Below are 17,900 nucleotides of genomic sequence, written 5' to 3' on the forward strand. Positions count from 1 at the left end.
GAGGGAGAGAGATGGGGGGGGGGCAGCGGTGGGGAAGAGAGAGACAGAGAGAATGAGATGGAGAGAGAGTGAGACAGGCAGAGGGATGGAGAAAGGGGGAGATGGAGAGAGACAGGGAGAGAGATGGGGAGAGAGAGAGAAACAGACAGACAGAAAGAGAGAGAGACAGAGAAAGATGGAGAGAAAAATAACAGAGGTTGGATAGCAATGGAGTGAGTGCCACAGAGGGAGAGAAAGACAGACAGATGAGAAGAGAGAGAAACAGAGAGTGGGGAGGATAGCAATGGAGTGAGAGTCCCAGAGAGAGAGAGAAATGATTGAGATGGAATGTGTTGGGCAGTATTCCTGAGAAGCTGGGTGCTGCGGCCTTGAACGTCCCGCCCAGAACCTAAAAAATAGGAGAATTAAGAGGCCATTGTGCCTCTCGTGTCTGCTCCTGCAGTCGATGAGATGAACGAACTTGCTGTGCGAGTACAATAGATATATCTTAACTCGAATTGTCCAGCATTTGCGTGGCTGCAGCCACCTTCCTGCCTGTCTCCTGCCTCAGAGGGCTCGACATCCTGGGGTGATTTCCCCCGCCCCGAGTCCCAGTTACTCCCCTCAGGGCAGTTCACCCGTTATCTGTCTGTCTCCCTTAAAGGGACAAGTACCACTGGGCAGAGGCTGAGAATCGAAGGTCGATTCTGTAACTGGAAGCCTGATGAATGAACACCGCTCGACAATCACCAGGCAAGACTGTTCTCTTCCTGTTGGGGAGCACTTCAGCGGTCACGGGCATTCGGCCTCTGATATTCGGGTAAGCGTTCTGCAAGGCGGCCTTCGCGACACACGACAGCGCAGAGTCACTGAGCAGAAACTGATAGCCAAGTTCCGCACACACGAGGACGGCCTCAACCGGGATATTGGGTTCATGTCACACTATTTGTAACTCCCACAGTTGCATGGACCTGCAGAGTTTCACTGGCTGTCTTGTCTGGAGACAATACACATCTTTTTAGCCTGTCTTGATGCTCTCTCCACTCACATTGTTTCGTTTCTTAAAGACTTGATTAGTTGTAAGTATTCGCATTCCAACCATTATTCATGTAAATTGAGTCTGTGTCTTTATAAGCTCTGTTTGTGAACAGAATTCCCACTCACCTGAAGAAGGGGCTTAGAGCTCCGAAAGCTTGTGTGGCTTTTGCTACCAAATAAACCTGTTGGACTTTAACCTGGTGTTGTTAAACTTCTTACTGTGTTTACCCCAGTCCAACGCCGGCATCTCCACATCCAGTGGTGTTCCGCAGGGATAGGCACTGGGTTCCTCGCTATTTGTAGTGTACATTAATGATCCAGATGTGGGAGACAGGATGAGAGAGTTCATAGATGACACAAAAATTGGTGGTGTGATAAATAGTGAGGGCAGTCAGATGGACAGAACAGCGGCAAATGGAATTTAATCTGGAAACGTGATGCATTCTGTAAGGATTAAGGAAATACACAATGAACGGAAGGATGCTCGGAAGTACAGAGGACCAGAGGGAGCTTGGGATGCATCTCTATATGTCTCTTAAGGCAACAGGACAGAAAAATAAACATAGAAACCCTACAGTGCAGAAGGAGGCCATTCAGCCCATCGAGTCTGCACCAACAACAATCCCATCCCAGGACCTATCCCCACAACCCCACACATTTACCCCGCTAATCCCTCTAACCTACACATCCCAGGACACGTAAGGGGCAATTTAGCATGGCCAATCAACCCAACCTGCACATCATTGGAGCGAGGCAGAAAACTGGAGCACCCAGAGGGGGGAAATGTGCAAACTCCACATTGCCGTGGCTCTGAAGTCACATGTAGGCCAGACCGGGTAAGGATAGCAGATTTCCTTCCCTAAAGAACATTAGTGAACCAGATTGGTTTTCCGACAATCGATAATGGTTTCACAGTCATCAGTCGATTCTGCATTTCAGACTTTTTTTTAATTGAACTCAAATTTTGGATTTGGATTCGAACCAGGCTCCCCAAAACATTACCCTGGGTCTCTAGATTACTCGTCCAGCCACAATACCACTGCGCCACCTCCTCCCCCTATCCCCTAGTGAGGAACTGACTGGAACAAAAATCTATCCGATTGATAAAAGATGATTGGAGCCTCTCTATAATTCAGTTCTGATTGGCCTTCAGAGAGTCACAGAGATATACAGCACGGTGGCATAGTGGTTAACACTGCTACCTCATAGTGCCACGGTGACCTGGGTTAAAATCTAGCCGTGGGTGACTGTCTGGAGTTTGCACATTCTCCCACCCAGTGCCTGCGTGGGTTTCCTGCCACACTCCAAAGATGTGCGGGTTAGGTTGATTAGCTAGGCTAAATTGACCTTTAGGGTCAGGGGAATTAGCAGGATAAATACGTTGAGTTACAGGGATACAGCCTGGGTGGGATCGTTATCAGTGCAGACTCAATGGGCCAAATGGCCTCCTTCTGCACGGCGGTGATTCTATGATTCTATTCTATGAAACAGATCCTTCAGCCAAACTCCTCTATGCCAACCAGGTTTCCCAAACTGAATGCATCCCATTTGCCTGCATTTGGCCCATATCCCTCTAAACCTTTCCCTATCTATGTACCTGTCCAAACGTCTTTTAAATGTTATAATTGTACCCACCTCTACCACCTCCTCTGGCAGCTCATTCCATACACACATCACCCTGTATGAAAATGTTGCGCCCCAGGTCCCTTTTAAATCTTTCCCCTCTCACCTTAAACCTGTGCCCTCTAGTTTTCTCCCCTACCCTGGGGAGCATACCTTGGCTGTTCCATCAGCTAGTACTCCAGGTACTTTAGAAACCTTTGGGGCAGTACAGTGGCACAGTGGTTAGCAATGCTGCCTCACAGTGCCAGGGATCCAGGTTCAATTCCAGCCTCAGGTGACTGTCTGTGGAGTTTGTAGGTTATCCCCATGTCTGTGTGGGTTTCCTCCGGGTTGACTGGTTTCCTCCCACAGTCCAAAAATGTGCAGATTAGCCAGATTGACCATGATAAATTGACCCTTAATGCCAAGGGGATTATCAGGGTGAATACACGCAGTTAGGGCCTGCATGGGATTGTAGGCTTTGCAGGCTCAATGGGCCAAATGGTCGCCTTCTGCACTGCAGGGATTTTATACCCCTCCTAATTTTCTAAACCTCCATAAGGTCAGCCTTTGATTGGACCCTTTCCTTCTCCCTCTATCATTGCAATCTGATTGGTCATGAACTTTTTGGAGTCTTTCTATAAGAAAGATCTGATTGGCTGTCAGGCAATTGGCATCTCTCTATGATTGAATCTGATTGGCCAGTAACTGATTGGAGTCTCTCTATAAATGAGTGTCCAGCACAGCTGTGTTTTCTTTGTTTGTAGGGGTTTCAAGAGGACCTGGAGTGCTGGTTGACGATAGGATAAACCTCAGACTCAGTAAGTTGTATTTTATTCATTTTTCTCTTGTTATTTCACATATTAATCGGCAACCCAACTGGTTTGAGTTGAATCTGGCAAAGGTTCTTGAGTGTTGATTGCAATGAATTGATTTGTTACTAGTGTCACAAGTAGGCTTACATTAGCACTGCATGAAGTTATGTTTAGGTACAGTGAGGGAGAATTTAACATGTCCAATGCACCTAGCCAGCGTATCTTTCAGACTGTGTGAAGAGACTGGAGGAAACTCTGCAGACTCCACACAGACAGTGACCCAAGCTGGGCATTGAACCTGGGTCCCTGGCACTGAAGCAGCAGTGCTCGCCACCGTGCTGCCAATAACTCCTAATTCCAATTAGATCGTGGCATTAAGATTTTCTTCAAGATGGAGTGGATTTTTAATTTTTTGTTTTCTGGTTCAGATTTTGAATACACTTACAAGGAGGAGTAGGCCATTCTGCCATTCATTGAATAGTTGGTGTTGATTAGCTCAGTTGGCTGGATGGCTAGTTTGTGATGTAGAATAACACCAGCAGTGTGGGTTCAATTCCTGTGCTGGCTGAGATTATTCTTGAAGGCCTGCCTTACCCCCTTGGTTGAGGTGTGGTGATCCTCGGGTTAAAATTGCCAGCAGTCAGTTCTCCCTCTCTTCTCGCGGCCTTCCTCCACCCCCCCCCCCCCCCCCCTTCAAAGGAGAGAGCAGCCTATGGTGACTTTACCTTTGCTGTTGGGTGGCACAGTGGTTAGCACTGCTGCCTCGTAGTGTCAGGAACCCGGGTTCAATTCCAGCCTCGGGTCACTGTCTATGTGGCATTTGCATGTTCCTGCCTTGCCTATGTGGGTTTCCTCCGGGTGCTCCAGTTTCCTCCCACAGTCCAAAGATGTGTGGGTTAGGTGGATTGGCCATGCAAAAATTACCCTTTAGTGTCAAGGGGACTAGCTAAGGTAAATGCATGGGGCTAGGGACTGGGTGGGATTGTGGTCGGTGCAGACTTGATGGGCCGAATGGCCTCCTGCTCTACATTTTTCTATGATCCTCAAATTCAATATCCTGTTTTTTCCCCACTTGTCCCTTCTCTGAAATATCATTTTAGCTCCCAGAGTTGTATCTAATTTCTTCTTGAAATCACACAATGTTTTGGCCTCAATGCACCCCAGATATAACTCACTCCCATCAGAGAAAGATACAAAAGTTTGCGGACACGTATCAAGCGCTTCAAGAACAGCTTCTTCCCTGCTGTCATTAGATTTTTGAATGGCCCCAAGTTGTTCTTTCTCTACACTCTCTAGCTATGACTGTAACAACATTCTGCACCCTCTCCTTTCCTTCTCCCCTATGTTCTCTGTGTAAGAAACAATACTTTTTTTCACTGTATCCCAATACGTTTGACAATAAATCAAACTTTTAAAAACTACTTTCTGTGGTGAATTCCATACATTCGCCACTCTCTGGATGAGGAAATTTTTCCTCCCCTCGGTTCTAAACGCTTTACCCCTTACCCTCAAACTATAACCTGAAGTTCTGGACCCCCCACCCCCAAACCCTGCTAATTCTCCCTCCGTGTACATGAACAGGTGCCAGAATGTGACGACCAGGGGAATCTGTGACCACATTGCAGTGTTGATTTAAGCCTACTTGTGACACTAATGAATAAGCGCTTAAACTTTTAAGTTTGATGACCAGGAATGCATACAATTTATAATCCTCAGTTTCATTTTTAGTAGTGTCTTGTATTTACTGATTATGGTGTTCTCGACCTGGTTGAAGTTAAAGTTCTGCTTGTTTGCAATACAGGTTAGATGAAAACACCAGCCAGTAACAGTGAGGGAAGGGAGTGCCTTCAAATGCCGAATTCCACCAAACTGAGTTTGCCGTTAACACCTTTGAAGTGTGGAGTGCCAATGGTGATTCTTCGTCCCATAGTTCATCAGGAAGAGTCTAATCGGTCAGGTATGGATTTGTATCAGTTGCCTACTCAATGGATCTTTGAGCACCAGTTACTTGTTAAAAAATCTGTACAGTGCAGTAGGAGGCCATTTGGCGCATCAAGTGCGCACTGAAAATGATCCCACCTATTTACCCTGCTAGTCCCCCTGACAGTAAGGGGCAATTTGGTTTGGCTAGGCCATCTAACTTACACATCATACTAGTGAGGGAGGGCGGGCATGGTGGCACTGCTGCCTCACAGCGCCAAGGATCCGGTTCAATTCCCAACTTGGGTGGCTGTCTGTGTAGAGTTTACAGGCTCTCTGCGTGGGTTTTCTCCCACAGTCTGAAGAGGTGTGGTTAGGTGGATTGGCCATGCTCAATTTGACCCTAGTGGTGGACCATGTCTATGTTGTGTGTCTTAGGCTGCACTCCCTTTTTGTTTTCCTAAAGAACCTTTTATTGATGTTTTGTTTGCACTTCAGTCCCACGCTCCTGATCTACGGACACCCGGTGCAGAGAGGGGAGGGTCGGGATGGCGACCTCCTCGTGAACCTGCTCCTGGGCCTGGTGAAACGTGCCATTTACCGGTCCAGGCAGCAGGCGATCGAGGGGGCCGTCCATCCTGACTGTCTTCCCCTCTACCGCGGCTACGTTCGTGGCCGGGTGTCCCTGGAGAGGGAGCATGCGGTGTCCACGGGTGCGGTTGACGCCTTCTGCGCCCGTTGGGTACCGCAGGGGTTGGGGTGCGTTATTGACCCTGGCAATCACATTTTAATTTGATATTTTTAAGTTTCCTTTGTACTTTGATTTCTGTTCGGGCCGTTTCCCCCCTCCTTTTGGGGAGCTGTCCCTTTTACTTCGTCCTGATTTAATCTGAGTTTGTTTATTTGGTTTGCCCTAAAAAGAGGTCAAGGGGACTAGCAAGGGTAAATGCATGGGGTTATGGGGATAGGGCCTGGTGGGATTGTACAGACTCTCGGCTGAATGGCCTCCTTCTGCATTGTGGAGATTCTAGGATTCTGATCTTTGGCTTCCTGTCTCCAGTGGACTCCTATTTTTTTTGGTCAAAATTTGCCATGACAGTCTTCTGCCTTCTTTAATTTTGGGCACCTTGGTTATGCACTTGGTTTGTGCTCAGGTTCTAAAATCTGCCATGCCGCCAGTGGAGGATACGTGGAAACTAGAAGCAGGAGTAGGTCCTTCGAGCCTGACATTAATTTTGATTATGGCTGATCATTGAATTCAGTACCATGATCCCCCATATTCATTAGCCCCAAGAGCTGTATCTAATTTCTTCTTTCTGTAGTACAGTAAGAACATAGAACATTACAGCGCAGTACAGGCCCTTCGGCCCTCGATGTTGTGCCGACCAGTGGAACCAATCTAAAGCCCCTCTAATCTACACTATTCCAATATCATCCATATGTTTATCCAATAACCATTTGAATGCTCTCAACGTTGACGAGTCCACCACTGTTACAGGCAGGGCATTCCACGCCCTTACTACTCTGAGTAAAGAACCTACCTCTAACATCTGTCCTATATCTCTCACCCCTCAATTTAAAGCTATGTCCCCTCGTGCTAGCCAACACCATCCGAGGAAAAGGCTCTCGCTATCCACCCTATCTAATCCTCTGAAGTCTCAACACCAGGCTAAAATCCAACAGGTTTATTTGGTATCGCGAGCTTTCCGAGTGCAACTCCATTAGGTGAGTATAGTAGTTCCCCTGACACTAAGGGGCAATTTATCATGGTCAATCCACCTAACCCCCACACCTTTGTAGTGTGGGAGGAAATTATTGTACCCGGAGGAAACCCTTGCAGACACTGGGAGAATGTGCAAACTCCATGCAGTCACCCAGGTCCCTGGAGCTGTAAGGCAGCAGCTCGAGCCACTGTGCGCACTTAGAATTTAATAAGTTTCTGAGATACCCTCCTCACAGAATTTCCAGTGAATACAATCCTAACCGACCATGGTCTCTCCATGTATGACGGACCTGCCATTCCAGGAATCAACCTGGCTCACCCAGACCCTTCTGAGTCCTGTGGAGCCTTGCTCATTACCCAGGTTGCACATTCTTCTTTCTTGGTGACTGTGGGCTCGATGCAGGGACTTGTTGGGGGATGGCTGCTAAAAGCTCTTGCACTCTTCAGGGTTTGAGTCATTAATAGCTGAAATGTTTCCTCTTTGCAACAGACTGCAGAGTTACTGAAAACCAGACTCCACCTCCAGCCAGGAGACCATCCACAGACCTGAGACCCAACATGGCTGAAATCCCAGCTACACCTTCAGCCAGGAGACCATCCACAGACCTGAGACCCAACATGGCTGAAATCCCAGCTACACCTTCAGCCAGGAGACCATCCACAGGCCCGAGACCCAACATGGCTGAAATCCCAGCTACACCTCCAGCCAGGAGACCATCCACAGGCCCGAGACCCAACATGGCTGAAATCCCAGCTACACCTCCAGCCAGGAGACCATCCACAGGCCCGAGACCCAACATGGCTGAAATTCCACCTACACCTCCAGCCAGGAGACCAGCACTGGTCGCTCAGACACCCCTTATGGAGAATGCTTCTCAGTCCTTGTGAGTACGAAGAACAGCACAGGAACTGGTCCTTCAGCCCACTAAACCTGTGCTGATCATGTTGTCCTATCTAGACCATCTGCCTCTATCCCTCTATGCCCTGCTTGTTCATCTACCTACCAAGATAAGTCTTAAATGTCACTTAACGTATCTGTCTCAACCATCTCGCTTGGCAGTGCTTTCCAGGCCACCACCACCATATCTCGACTGAACTTGCCTTGAACTTGTGCCTCCTTGTGATTGTCATTTCTGCCCTGGGAAAAAGCTTCCAACTGCTCACCTTATCTATCCCCCTCATAATTTTTTATAAATTTCTACCAAGTCACCCCTCAACCTTCATATTTCCAGGGAGAACAATCTCTTCTCATAGCTAAGACCCTCCATACCAGGCAACATTCCTGGTAAACCTTTTCTGTACTCTCTCTCCAAAGCCTCCATGTCCTTCTGGTAGTGTGGCCAGGATTGATTTGATTGATTTTGGTCACATGTATTAGTATACAGTGAAAAGTATTGTTTCTTGCATACTGTACATAAAGTACATGGGGGAGAAGGAAAGATCAGGGTGCAGAATGTAGTGTTAGTCATAGCTGGGTGCAGAGAAAGATCAAAATGTGAGGCAGGTCCATTCAAAGCCTAATGGCAGCAAGGAAAAAGCTGTCTGAGTTGGTTGGTATGTGATCTCAGACTTTTGTATCTTCTTCCCGACGAAAGAAAGTGGAAGAGAGAATGTCTGGGGTGCGTGGGGAGCTTATTTATGCTGGCTGCTTTTCCGAGACGGTGGGAAGAGTGGATGGGAGGCTGGTTTGAGTGAAGGACTGGGCTACATTCATGACCCTTTGTAGTTTCTTGTGGTCTTGGACAGAGCAGGGGTCATACCAAGCTGTGATGCAATCAGAAAGAATGCTTTCAATGGTGCATCTGTAGAAGTTAATTGTTGCAGACGTGCCAAATTTGCTTAGTTTCTTGAAAGTAGAGGCATTGGGCTTCCTTGCATAAACATGGAGGGACCAGGATAGGTTGTTGGTGATCTAGACACCTTAAAAACGTGAAGCTCTCGACCATTTCTACTTCATCCCTGTTGCTGTAGATAGGGGCATGCCCTCCACTATGCTTCCTGAAGTCGATGACTATCTCCTTCATTTTGTTGGCGTTGTGGGAGAGATTATTGTTGCACTAGTTCACCAGATTCTCTATCTCTTTCCTGTACTCTGTCTCGTCTTTGTCATTGTTTGAGATCCAACCCACCATGGTGGGTCGTCATCAAACTTGAAAATGGACAAAGTATTCCAAATGCGGCCTAACCAACATTTTAATGTAGTACATGAGAGATGGGAGTGGCCCACACTGCCTGTTCGGCATTGTAGCTGATCTTTGGGCTTCGACACTGTTCTTGCCCACTCCCCATCTCCCTTTAATTTGTGTCCCATCTGGGAAAATGTGTCCAAGCACTTCCACAACAGTGAGGTCAAGAATTCCAAATATTGGCAACCCTTTCAAGTGGAGAAATTTCTCCTCTCGGTCAAAACCATCAGCCCCTTGTCCTGAGACTGTGCCCTCATTGTTTCTGACTCCCGAGACCTGTGGAACTGACCTTCCTGCCCACCCTATCGAGCGTTTCTGCAAGTCCTGAAGCCGATTTATTCAGTGTCCATAGAACCATAGAAAATTACAGCTCAGAAACAGGCCTTTTGGCCCTTCTTGTCTGTGCCGAACCATTTTATGCCTAGTCCCACTGACCTGCACTTGGACCATATCCCTCCACACCCCTCTCATCCATGAACCCGTCCAAGTTTTTCTTAAATGTTAAAAGTGACCCTGCATTTACCACTTTATCCGGCAGCTCATTCCACACTCCCACCACTCTCTGCGTGAAGAAGCCCCCCCTAATATTCCCTTTAAACTTTTCTCCTTTCACCCTTAACCCATGCCCTCTGGTTTTTTTCTCCCCTAGCCTCAGCGGACAAAGCCTGCTTGCATTCACTCTATCTATACCCATCAAAATCTTATACACCTCTATCAAATCTCCCCTCAATCTTCTACACTCCAGGGAATAAAGTCCCAACCTATTCAATCTCTCTCTGTAACTCAGCTTCTCAAGTCCCGGCAACATCCTTGTGAACCTTCTCTGCACTCTTTCAATCTTATTTACATCCTTCCTGTAACTAGGTGACCAAAACTGTACACAATACTCCAAAATTGTCAAATGACAAGACAGTCACCTCATCCCGGAGCCCAGTCTCGTGAACCATTCGCTGTGCCCGCATTGTAAGAATCGGGTTTAAATGTGGGGATCAAAACTGTGCACTGTATTCCCGATGTGGGGTCTATGAAACCCCATCTCTCTCTCCGCCTTGGGTTAGTGGTCACCCATTCAGCCTTTGAACCTGATCTGATTTGATTTATTATTGTCACATGTATTTGGATGGAGTGAAAAAGTTGTTTCTTGCACACTATACAGACAAAGCATACCGTTCATAGTGTGCATAGGGGGGAAGGAATGGAGAGGGTGCAGAATGTAGTGTTACATAGAATCCCTACAGTGCTGATGGAGGCCATTTGGCCCATCGAGTCTGCACTGACCACAATCCCACCCAGGCCCGATTCCCATAACCCCACGTATTTATCCAGCTAACACTGCTGCCCCCCTCCCCGGGAGAATGCAAGCTCCACACTGACATTAACCTGAGGCTGCAATTGAACCCAGGTCCATGGTGCTGTGAGGCAGCAGTGCTAACCACTGTCACCCCCAATTATAGTTGCAGAAAGGGTGTAGAGAAAGGTCAACTTCATGCAAGATAGGTCCATTCAAAAGTCTGATAGCAGCAGGGAAAAAGCTGTTTTTGATTCAGTTAGTACGTGAACTCTGACTTTATCTTCTGTTGGAAGAAGGTCCAGGGTGCATAGGGTCTCTGATTATGCTGGCTGCTTTTCTGAGAAAGCAGGAAGTGCAGACAGTCGATGGTTGGGGGGTGGTTTGTGTGATGGACTGGGCTGTGTTCATGACCCCTTGCAGTTTCTTGCAGTCTTGGACAGAGTGGGAGCCATATCAACCTGTGATACAACCAGAAAGAATGCTTTCCATGGTGTATCTGTGAAAATTGAGTCAGAATGGACATGTTGAACTTTCTGCTGACAGAGGTGTTTATGGGTTGTTTAACTGTCAGGTTGGTGTGAAGGGACCAGGACATGTTGTTATCTGGGCATGGTCAGGCTCAGGAGGATCCTCGCCTTCCTGACCAGGATATCCCTACTGGTATAGTCATACAGCATAGAAAAAGGCCCATCAGCCCATCCACTCTGTGCAGATCAAAGACAAGCCATGCAACAATTCTAATCCCATTTTCCAGCACTTGGGGCCTTAGCCGTGTCATTGTAAATACACATCTAAATACTTCCTAAATGTTAAAAGGGTCTCTGCCTCCACCACCACCCTTTCAGGCACTGAGTCCCACCACCCTTTTTTTTTTTTGTTTAAAAAATATTTCCCCTCATCCCTTCTCAACCCCCTGCCCCTTGCGGTGAATCTATGCCCCCTGGATGTGATCCCTCCAAAAAGGAAAAGTTTCTTCCTGTCTATTTAAGCCCCTTGTCTTTCTACATCTCCATCTTGTCCCATCTCAGTCTCCTCTGCTCCAAGGAAAACAATCTATCCAATCTCTCTTATAATTCAAACTCTCCAGATCTACCAACATCCTGGTTAATCTTCATAAGATATAGGAGCAGAATTAGGCCATTCGGTCCATCAAGTCTGCTCCGCCATTCGATCATGGCCGATATGCTCCTCATCCCTATTTTCCTGCCTTCTCCCCATAAACTTTCAACCCATTACCAGTGAAAAATCTGTCTAACGCCTCCTTAAATTTACTCACTGTCCCAGCATCCACCGCACTTTGGGGTAGCGATATCCACAGATTCAGAACCCTTTGGGAGAATTAGTTTCTCCTCAACTCTGTTTTAAATTTGCTACCCCTTATCCTAAGACTATGACCTCTCGTCCAAGAATGCCCCACAAGAGGAAGCATCTGCTCCACATCTACTTTATCCATACCTTTCATCATCTTGTATACCTCAATTTGATCTCCCCTCATTCTTCTAAACTCCAGAGCCCAGTCTCGTGAACCCTCTGCACTCTTTCCAATGTGGTCATAACCCTCCTATAATATGGATTCCAGAACTGCACACTATACTCTAGCTGTGGCCTAATCAATGTCTTGTATATTTCTCCCTGCTCTTCAACTCTATGCCTTGGCCAAAAAGGGCAAGTATACCATATGGCTTATTAACCACTTTATCCACCTGCCCTGCTACCTTAAGGGACCACTGTACATGCATACCAAGGTCCATCTGATCCTCGGATCTTGCCAGGGTCCTGCTGTTCATGTTTACCTTGTTTGTCCTGCCCAAGCACATCACCTCACATTGATCTGGATTGAATTTCATTTGCCACTGATCAGCCTTTCTAACCAGCTCGTCTATATCCTCCTGTAATCTCGGGCTATCTTCCTCCTTAACCCCCACAAATTGTTGTATCATCCACAAACTTGCTGACCAACCTTTCTACATTCTACATTTGATTTATCATTGTCACATGCATTGGGATGCATTCATATAAACCACAAACAGCAAGGGCCCCAAAACTGATCCTTGTGGGACCCCACTGGACACAATCTTCCAGACTGAAAATCACCCCTTGGCCAGCACCCTCTGCTTCCTGCCACCCAGCCAATTCTGGATCCAATTTGCCAAATTTCCTTGCATCTCGGGCCCTTATCTTTGCTATCAGTCTCCCATGTGGGATCTTAAAAGTCTTGCTGAAGTCCACATGTTAAAGTGCTAAATTGTAATGACTGAGGTTTAGCGCAGCGTTTCAAAAGAAAACATGAATAATGAACCAGAAGTTCTGAGAAATATGATGGAGGAGCTGGTGGAAATCAGCATGATGTGGAGATGTTGGCGTTGGACTGGGGTGAACACAGTAAGAAGTTTAACAAGACCAGGTTAAAGTCCAACAGGCTTATTTGGTAGCAAAAGCCACACAAGCTTTCGGAGCTCCAAGAAGGGGCTTGGAGCTCCGAAAGCTTGTGTGGCCTTTGCTACCAAATAAACCTGTTGGACTTTAACCTGGTCTTGTTAAACTTCTTGCGGAAATCAGCATTAGCAGAGAAGTGGTTTTGAGAAATAGGTGGGATTGAAGGTGGATATATCTCCAGTTCCTGATAATCTTCATCCCACAGTACTTTGGCCTCTGGGCAGGTTCCTACATATTGGAAGGTAACTAATGTAAGGCCACTATTCAAAAGGAAGGTAGAGAGAAAACGGAACTATAGATCAGCTGAATAGTCAATATATTTTCCCAAAGGTAGGGGAGTCTAAAACTAGAGGGCATAGGTTTAAGGGGAGAGATACAAAAGGGTCCAGAGGATGGTGAGTGTCTGGAACAAGCTGCCAGAGGTAGCAGTAGTGGCGGGTACAATTTTGTCTTTTATAAAGCATTTACAGTTACATGGGTAAGATGGGTATAGAGGATATGGGCCAAATGGGGGCAATTGGGACTAGCTTAGGGGTTTAAAAAAGGGTGTCACAGACAAGTTGGGCCGAAGAGATTTACAGCATGGAAACAGGCCCTATGGCTCTGACTCTATAGAGCAGTGAGCCTAATGTCGGTACTGGGGAAGTTGCTAGAGTCCATTATCAAGGATTTCATAACTTGTTTGGGCGGCACGGTAGCACAGTGGTTAGCACTGCTGCTTCACAGCTCCAGGGACCTGGGTTTGATTCCCGGCTCGGGTCACTGTCTGTGTGGAGTTTGCACATTCTCCTCGTGTCTGCGTGGGTTTCCTCCGGGTGCTCCGGTTTCCTCCCACAGTCCAAAGATGTGCGGGTTAAGTTGATTGGCCATGCTAAAATTGCCCCTTAGTGTCCTGGGATGCGTAGATTAGAGGATTAGCGGCCTAAAATATGTAGGGATATGGGGGTAGGGCCTGGGTGGGATTGTGGTCGGTGCAGACTCGATGGGCCGAATGGCCTCCTTCTGCACTGTAGGGTTTCTATGAAGTTTGGAAGGCACTGGTACAATCAGACCGAGGTAGCATAGATTTACAAAAGGGAAATCATGCTTGACAAATCTATTGGAATTTTTGGAGGCTGTAACCAATTACTAGGGGGCACAGGTTTAAGGTGTGAGGGGCAAGGTTTAAAGGAGATGTACGAGGCAGTATTTTTACACTGAGGGTGGTGGGTGCCTGGAACTTGCTGCTGGTGGAGGCAGATACGGTAGTGACTTTTAAGGGGCACCTTGACAAATGCATGAATAGGATGGGAATAGAGGGATATGGTCCCTGGAAGGGTAGGGGGTTTTGGTTAAGTCGGGCAGCATGGTCGGTGCAGGCTTGGAGGGCCAAAGGGCTTGTTCCTGGGCTGTAATTTTCTTTGTTCTGTGTTTTGTTTGTTCTTTGTAGAGTTATGGAGGAGAACCAGTGGATGTGGTTTATTTAGACTTTCAGAAGGTGTTCAACAAGGTGTCACATAACTGACTGCTATGTAAAGTTAAAGCTCATGGGATTGCAGGTCATGTCTTGAGATGGACAGGAAGCAGAGTTGGCACAAATGGGTCTTTTTCTGATTAGCAGTCAGTGACTAAGGGATTCAGCAGGGATCTGTTAGGGCCCCAACTGTTCACATTATATATTAATATTTTGGATGAGGAAACTGAATGCATCATCTCCAAATTTGAAGTTGATACAAAATTGGGTGGTAGGGTGATCTGTGAGGAGGAGGCAGAGATGCTTCATTGTGATTTGGACAGGCTGAGTGTGTGAGCATCTGCATGGCAGATGCAGTATAATGTGTATAAATGTGAGGTTATCCACTATGGTAGCAATAAGAGGAAGATAGATTGTTACTTGAATGGGTATAAATTGAGAAAGGTGGATACTCTGAGACCTTGGTGTCCTCATGCATCAGTTGCTGAAAGTGAGCGCACAGGTACAGCAAGCAGTAAAGAAGGCAATGGTATGTTGGCCTTCATAGTGAGAGGATTTGAGGATAGGGATGTTTTACTGCAATTGCGATGGTAGTCATGATGTGGAGATGCCGGCGTTGGACTGGGGTAAGCACAGTAAGAAGTCTCACAACACCAGGTTAAAGTCCAACAGGGTTATTTGGTAGCTCCATCTGACACTCTCCATCTGACGAAGGGGCAGCGCTCCGAAAGCTTATGGTATTTGCTACCAAATAAACCTGTTGGACTTTAACCTGGTGTTATGAGACTTCTTACTGTGCTTACTGCAATTGTAGTGTTCCTGAGTATTGTGTACAGTTTTGGTGTCCTTATTTGAGGAAGGATGTTTTTGCTGTAGAGCAAGTACAGCAAAGGTTTTGCAGGTCTGTCATGAGCAGAGACTAAATCGGTTAAGATTATATTCACTGGAGTTCCAAAGTGAGGGGATCTCATTAAAAATTCTGACAGGCTTAGACAGGGTAGATTCTGAAAGAATGTTCCTGATGGTGGGGGAGTCCAGAACTTGGTCATAGTTTGAGGATAATGAGTAAACCTTTTATAACTGGGGTGAGGAGAAATTTCTTCACCCAGAGGGTGGTGAATGTGTGGAATTCACTGCCACAGAATGTAGTTGAGGCCAAAACATTGTGATTTTAACGGCAAATTAGATATAGCTCTTGGGACTAAAAGGATCAAGGGATGTGCTAGGTGGGGAAAGAATCAGGATATTGAATTTTATGTTCAGCCCTGACCAAAATGGTGGTGCAGGCTCGAAGGGCCGAATGACCTACTCCTTCTAGTTTCTATGTTTACTGACTGATACAAGACCCAGATTGGAGGTTGAGTGCACTGTTTACTGACACAAGGCTGAGAATCAGGAGAATGTGAGCCTGACGGGTACAGCCAGCAATGAGGAACACAGAATGTTGGCTTTTACCACAGGTTTGAGTACACGAGTAGTGAGGTCTGGTTCGGCCGTGAACAAAGAACAGTACAGCAAAGGAACAGGCCCTTCAGCCCACCAAGCCTGCGCCAACCCATGACGTCTTTCTTAACTAAAGACCTTTTGCCTCTACGCAGTCCCTATCCCTCAATTCCCATGTCCCCTCGTAATTGACATTTCTACCCTGGGAAATAGACTCTGAATATCCATTCTATCCGTGCCTGTCATAACTTTGTAAACTTCCATCAGGTCGCCCCCTCAGCTTCTGATGTTGAAGAGAAACCAAACCAAGTTTATCCAGTCTCTCTTCATAGCTAATACCCTCCAAATCGGACAACATCCTGGGGTTTTCTGTACCCTCAAGTCTTCACATCCTTCCAGTAGTATGGCGACCAGAACTCTACAGTCTTCCAAATGTGGCCGGGTACAAAGAACAATACAGCACAGGAACAGGTTCCTTCAGCCCACAGAAGTTAAGCTAACTGGCCTATAGTTACCCATCTTTTGTCTCCCTCTTTTTTTAAACAGTGATGTTGCATTTGCTGTTTTCCAATCTGTGGGAACCACTCCAGAGTCCAGCAAACTTTGGTAAATTACCACTGGTGCATTTGTTATTTCCTCTGACAGCTCTTTTAGTACCCTGGGATGCATTCCATCAGGGCCAGGAGACTTGTCTACCTTTAGCCCTGTTAGCTTGCCCAACGCTACCTCTTTCGTGGTGATGAATGTTGAATGTTGCTAACATGCCTGCTTCCACCAACTCCTCTGGCAGCTTGTTCCAGGCACCCACTGCCCTCTGAAAAACTTTCCCTGCACATCTCCCTTAACCTCTCCCCTCACCTTGAACCTGTGCCCCCTTGTAATTGACACTTCCACCCTGGGGGGGGGAAGCCTCTGACTATCCACCCTGCCTATGCCCCTTATAATTTTGTAGACCTTTGTTTTCACTGGAAAGACTATCTGAGTTTATTCAACCTCTTTCATAGTCAACATCCTGGTGAACCATCTTTGCATTCTCTCCAAATTATCCATGCTCTTCACATAGTGGGTGACCAGAACTGCATGCAATATTCTAAACATTACTTAAAAGTTTTGCACAGATGTAATGAAACTTGCCAACTTTTATACTTGAAACTCGGGCTGATGAAGGCAACCACCATATCCACCTCCATTGTCACTTTCAAGACCGTGGACCTGTATGGCCAGATGCCTCTGTTAATGTTCCAAGGGTTCTGCCATTTACTGTATAATTTGATCCTTCAAATTCCATCACCTTGCATTTGTCCAGGTTAAACTCCATCTGTTATTTCTCTGCCCAAGTCAGCAATTTATTGATATCGTGCTGTATCCTTCGACAACCGTCGTCACTATCTGCAACTCTGCCAATTTTTGCGTCATCTGCAAAGTTATTATCAGATGTGTCAAACCTTGGTTAGGCTGCATATGGAGTAGTGTGCGCAGTTCTGATTGCCACATTATCAGAATGATGTGGAAGCTTTGGAGAGAGTGTGAAGAAGGTTCACCAGGATGTTGCCGGGTCTCAAGGAGGCTGGCTGTGAGGAGAGGTTGAATAAACTGGGATTGTTTTCACTGGAAAGATGGAGGCTGAGGGGAGGCCTGATAGAGCTCTACAAAATGATGAGGCATGTGGATAGTCAGAGGCTTTTTCCCAGGGTGGAAGTGTCAATTACAAGGGGGCACAGGTTCAATGTGAGGGGGGAATTTGAGATGTAAGTTTTTGTGTGGTGGGTGGCTAGGATTTGGTGGAAGTGGGCATATTCGTAACATTCAAGAGGCATCTGGATAGGTAAATGAATAGGGAGGGAATAGAGGCACATGGAACAAGTAAGGGCAAAAGACTTTTGTTTAGCGCATCATGATCCGCACAAGCTTGGAGGGCTGAAGGGCCTGTTCCTGTGCTGTACTTTTCTTTGTTTTTTCTTCTCATTCTCTGATGTACTCAAGTTTGCATCCTCTGTCCTAGGTTACTGCTGCT

The 17,900-nt window shown here is 46.6% G+C and overlaps 1 protein-coding gene across 1 annotated transcript in view; it reads left to right on the forward strand.

The window, feature by feature from the left end:
- The first annotated feature begins 643 nt into the window (after window positions 1–643).
- The window catches only part of LOC144485836 (uncharacterized), a 33,128-nt gene continuing 15,871 nt past the window's right edge, over window positions 644–17,900 (forward strand). The window contains exons 1-4 of the mRNA XM_078203909.1: window positions 644–799; window positions 3,387–3,440; window positions 5,236–5,391; window positions 7,568–7,961. Of these exons, the coding sequence (XP_078060035.1) occupies window positions 5,241–5,391; window positions 7,568–7,961 (545 nt within the window). The 5' untranslated portion in view covers window positions 644–799; window positions 3,387–3,440; window positions 5,236–5,240. The remainder of the gene's footprint in view (window positions 800–3,386; window positions 3,441–5,235; window positions 5,392–7,567; window positions 7,962–17,900) is intronic.

The sequence above is a fragment of the Mustelus asterias genome, unplaced genomic scaffold (genome assembly GCF_964213995.1).
Source record: "Mustelus asterias unplaced genomic scaffold, sMusAst1.hap1.1 HAP1_SCAFFOLD_234, whole genome shotgun sequence".
Classification (NCBI taxonomy): Eukaryota; Metazoa; Chordata; class Chondrichthyes; order Carcharhiniformes; family Triakidae; genus Mustelus; species Mustelus asterias.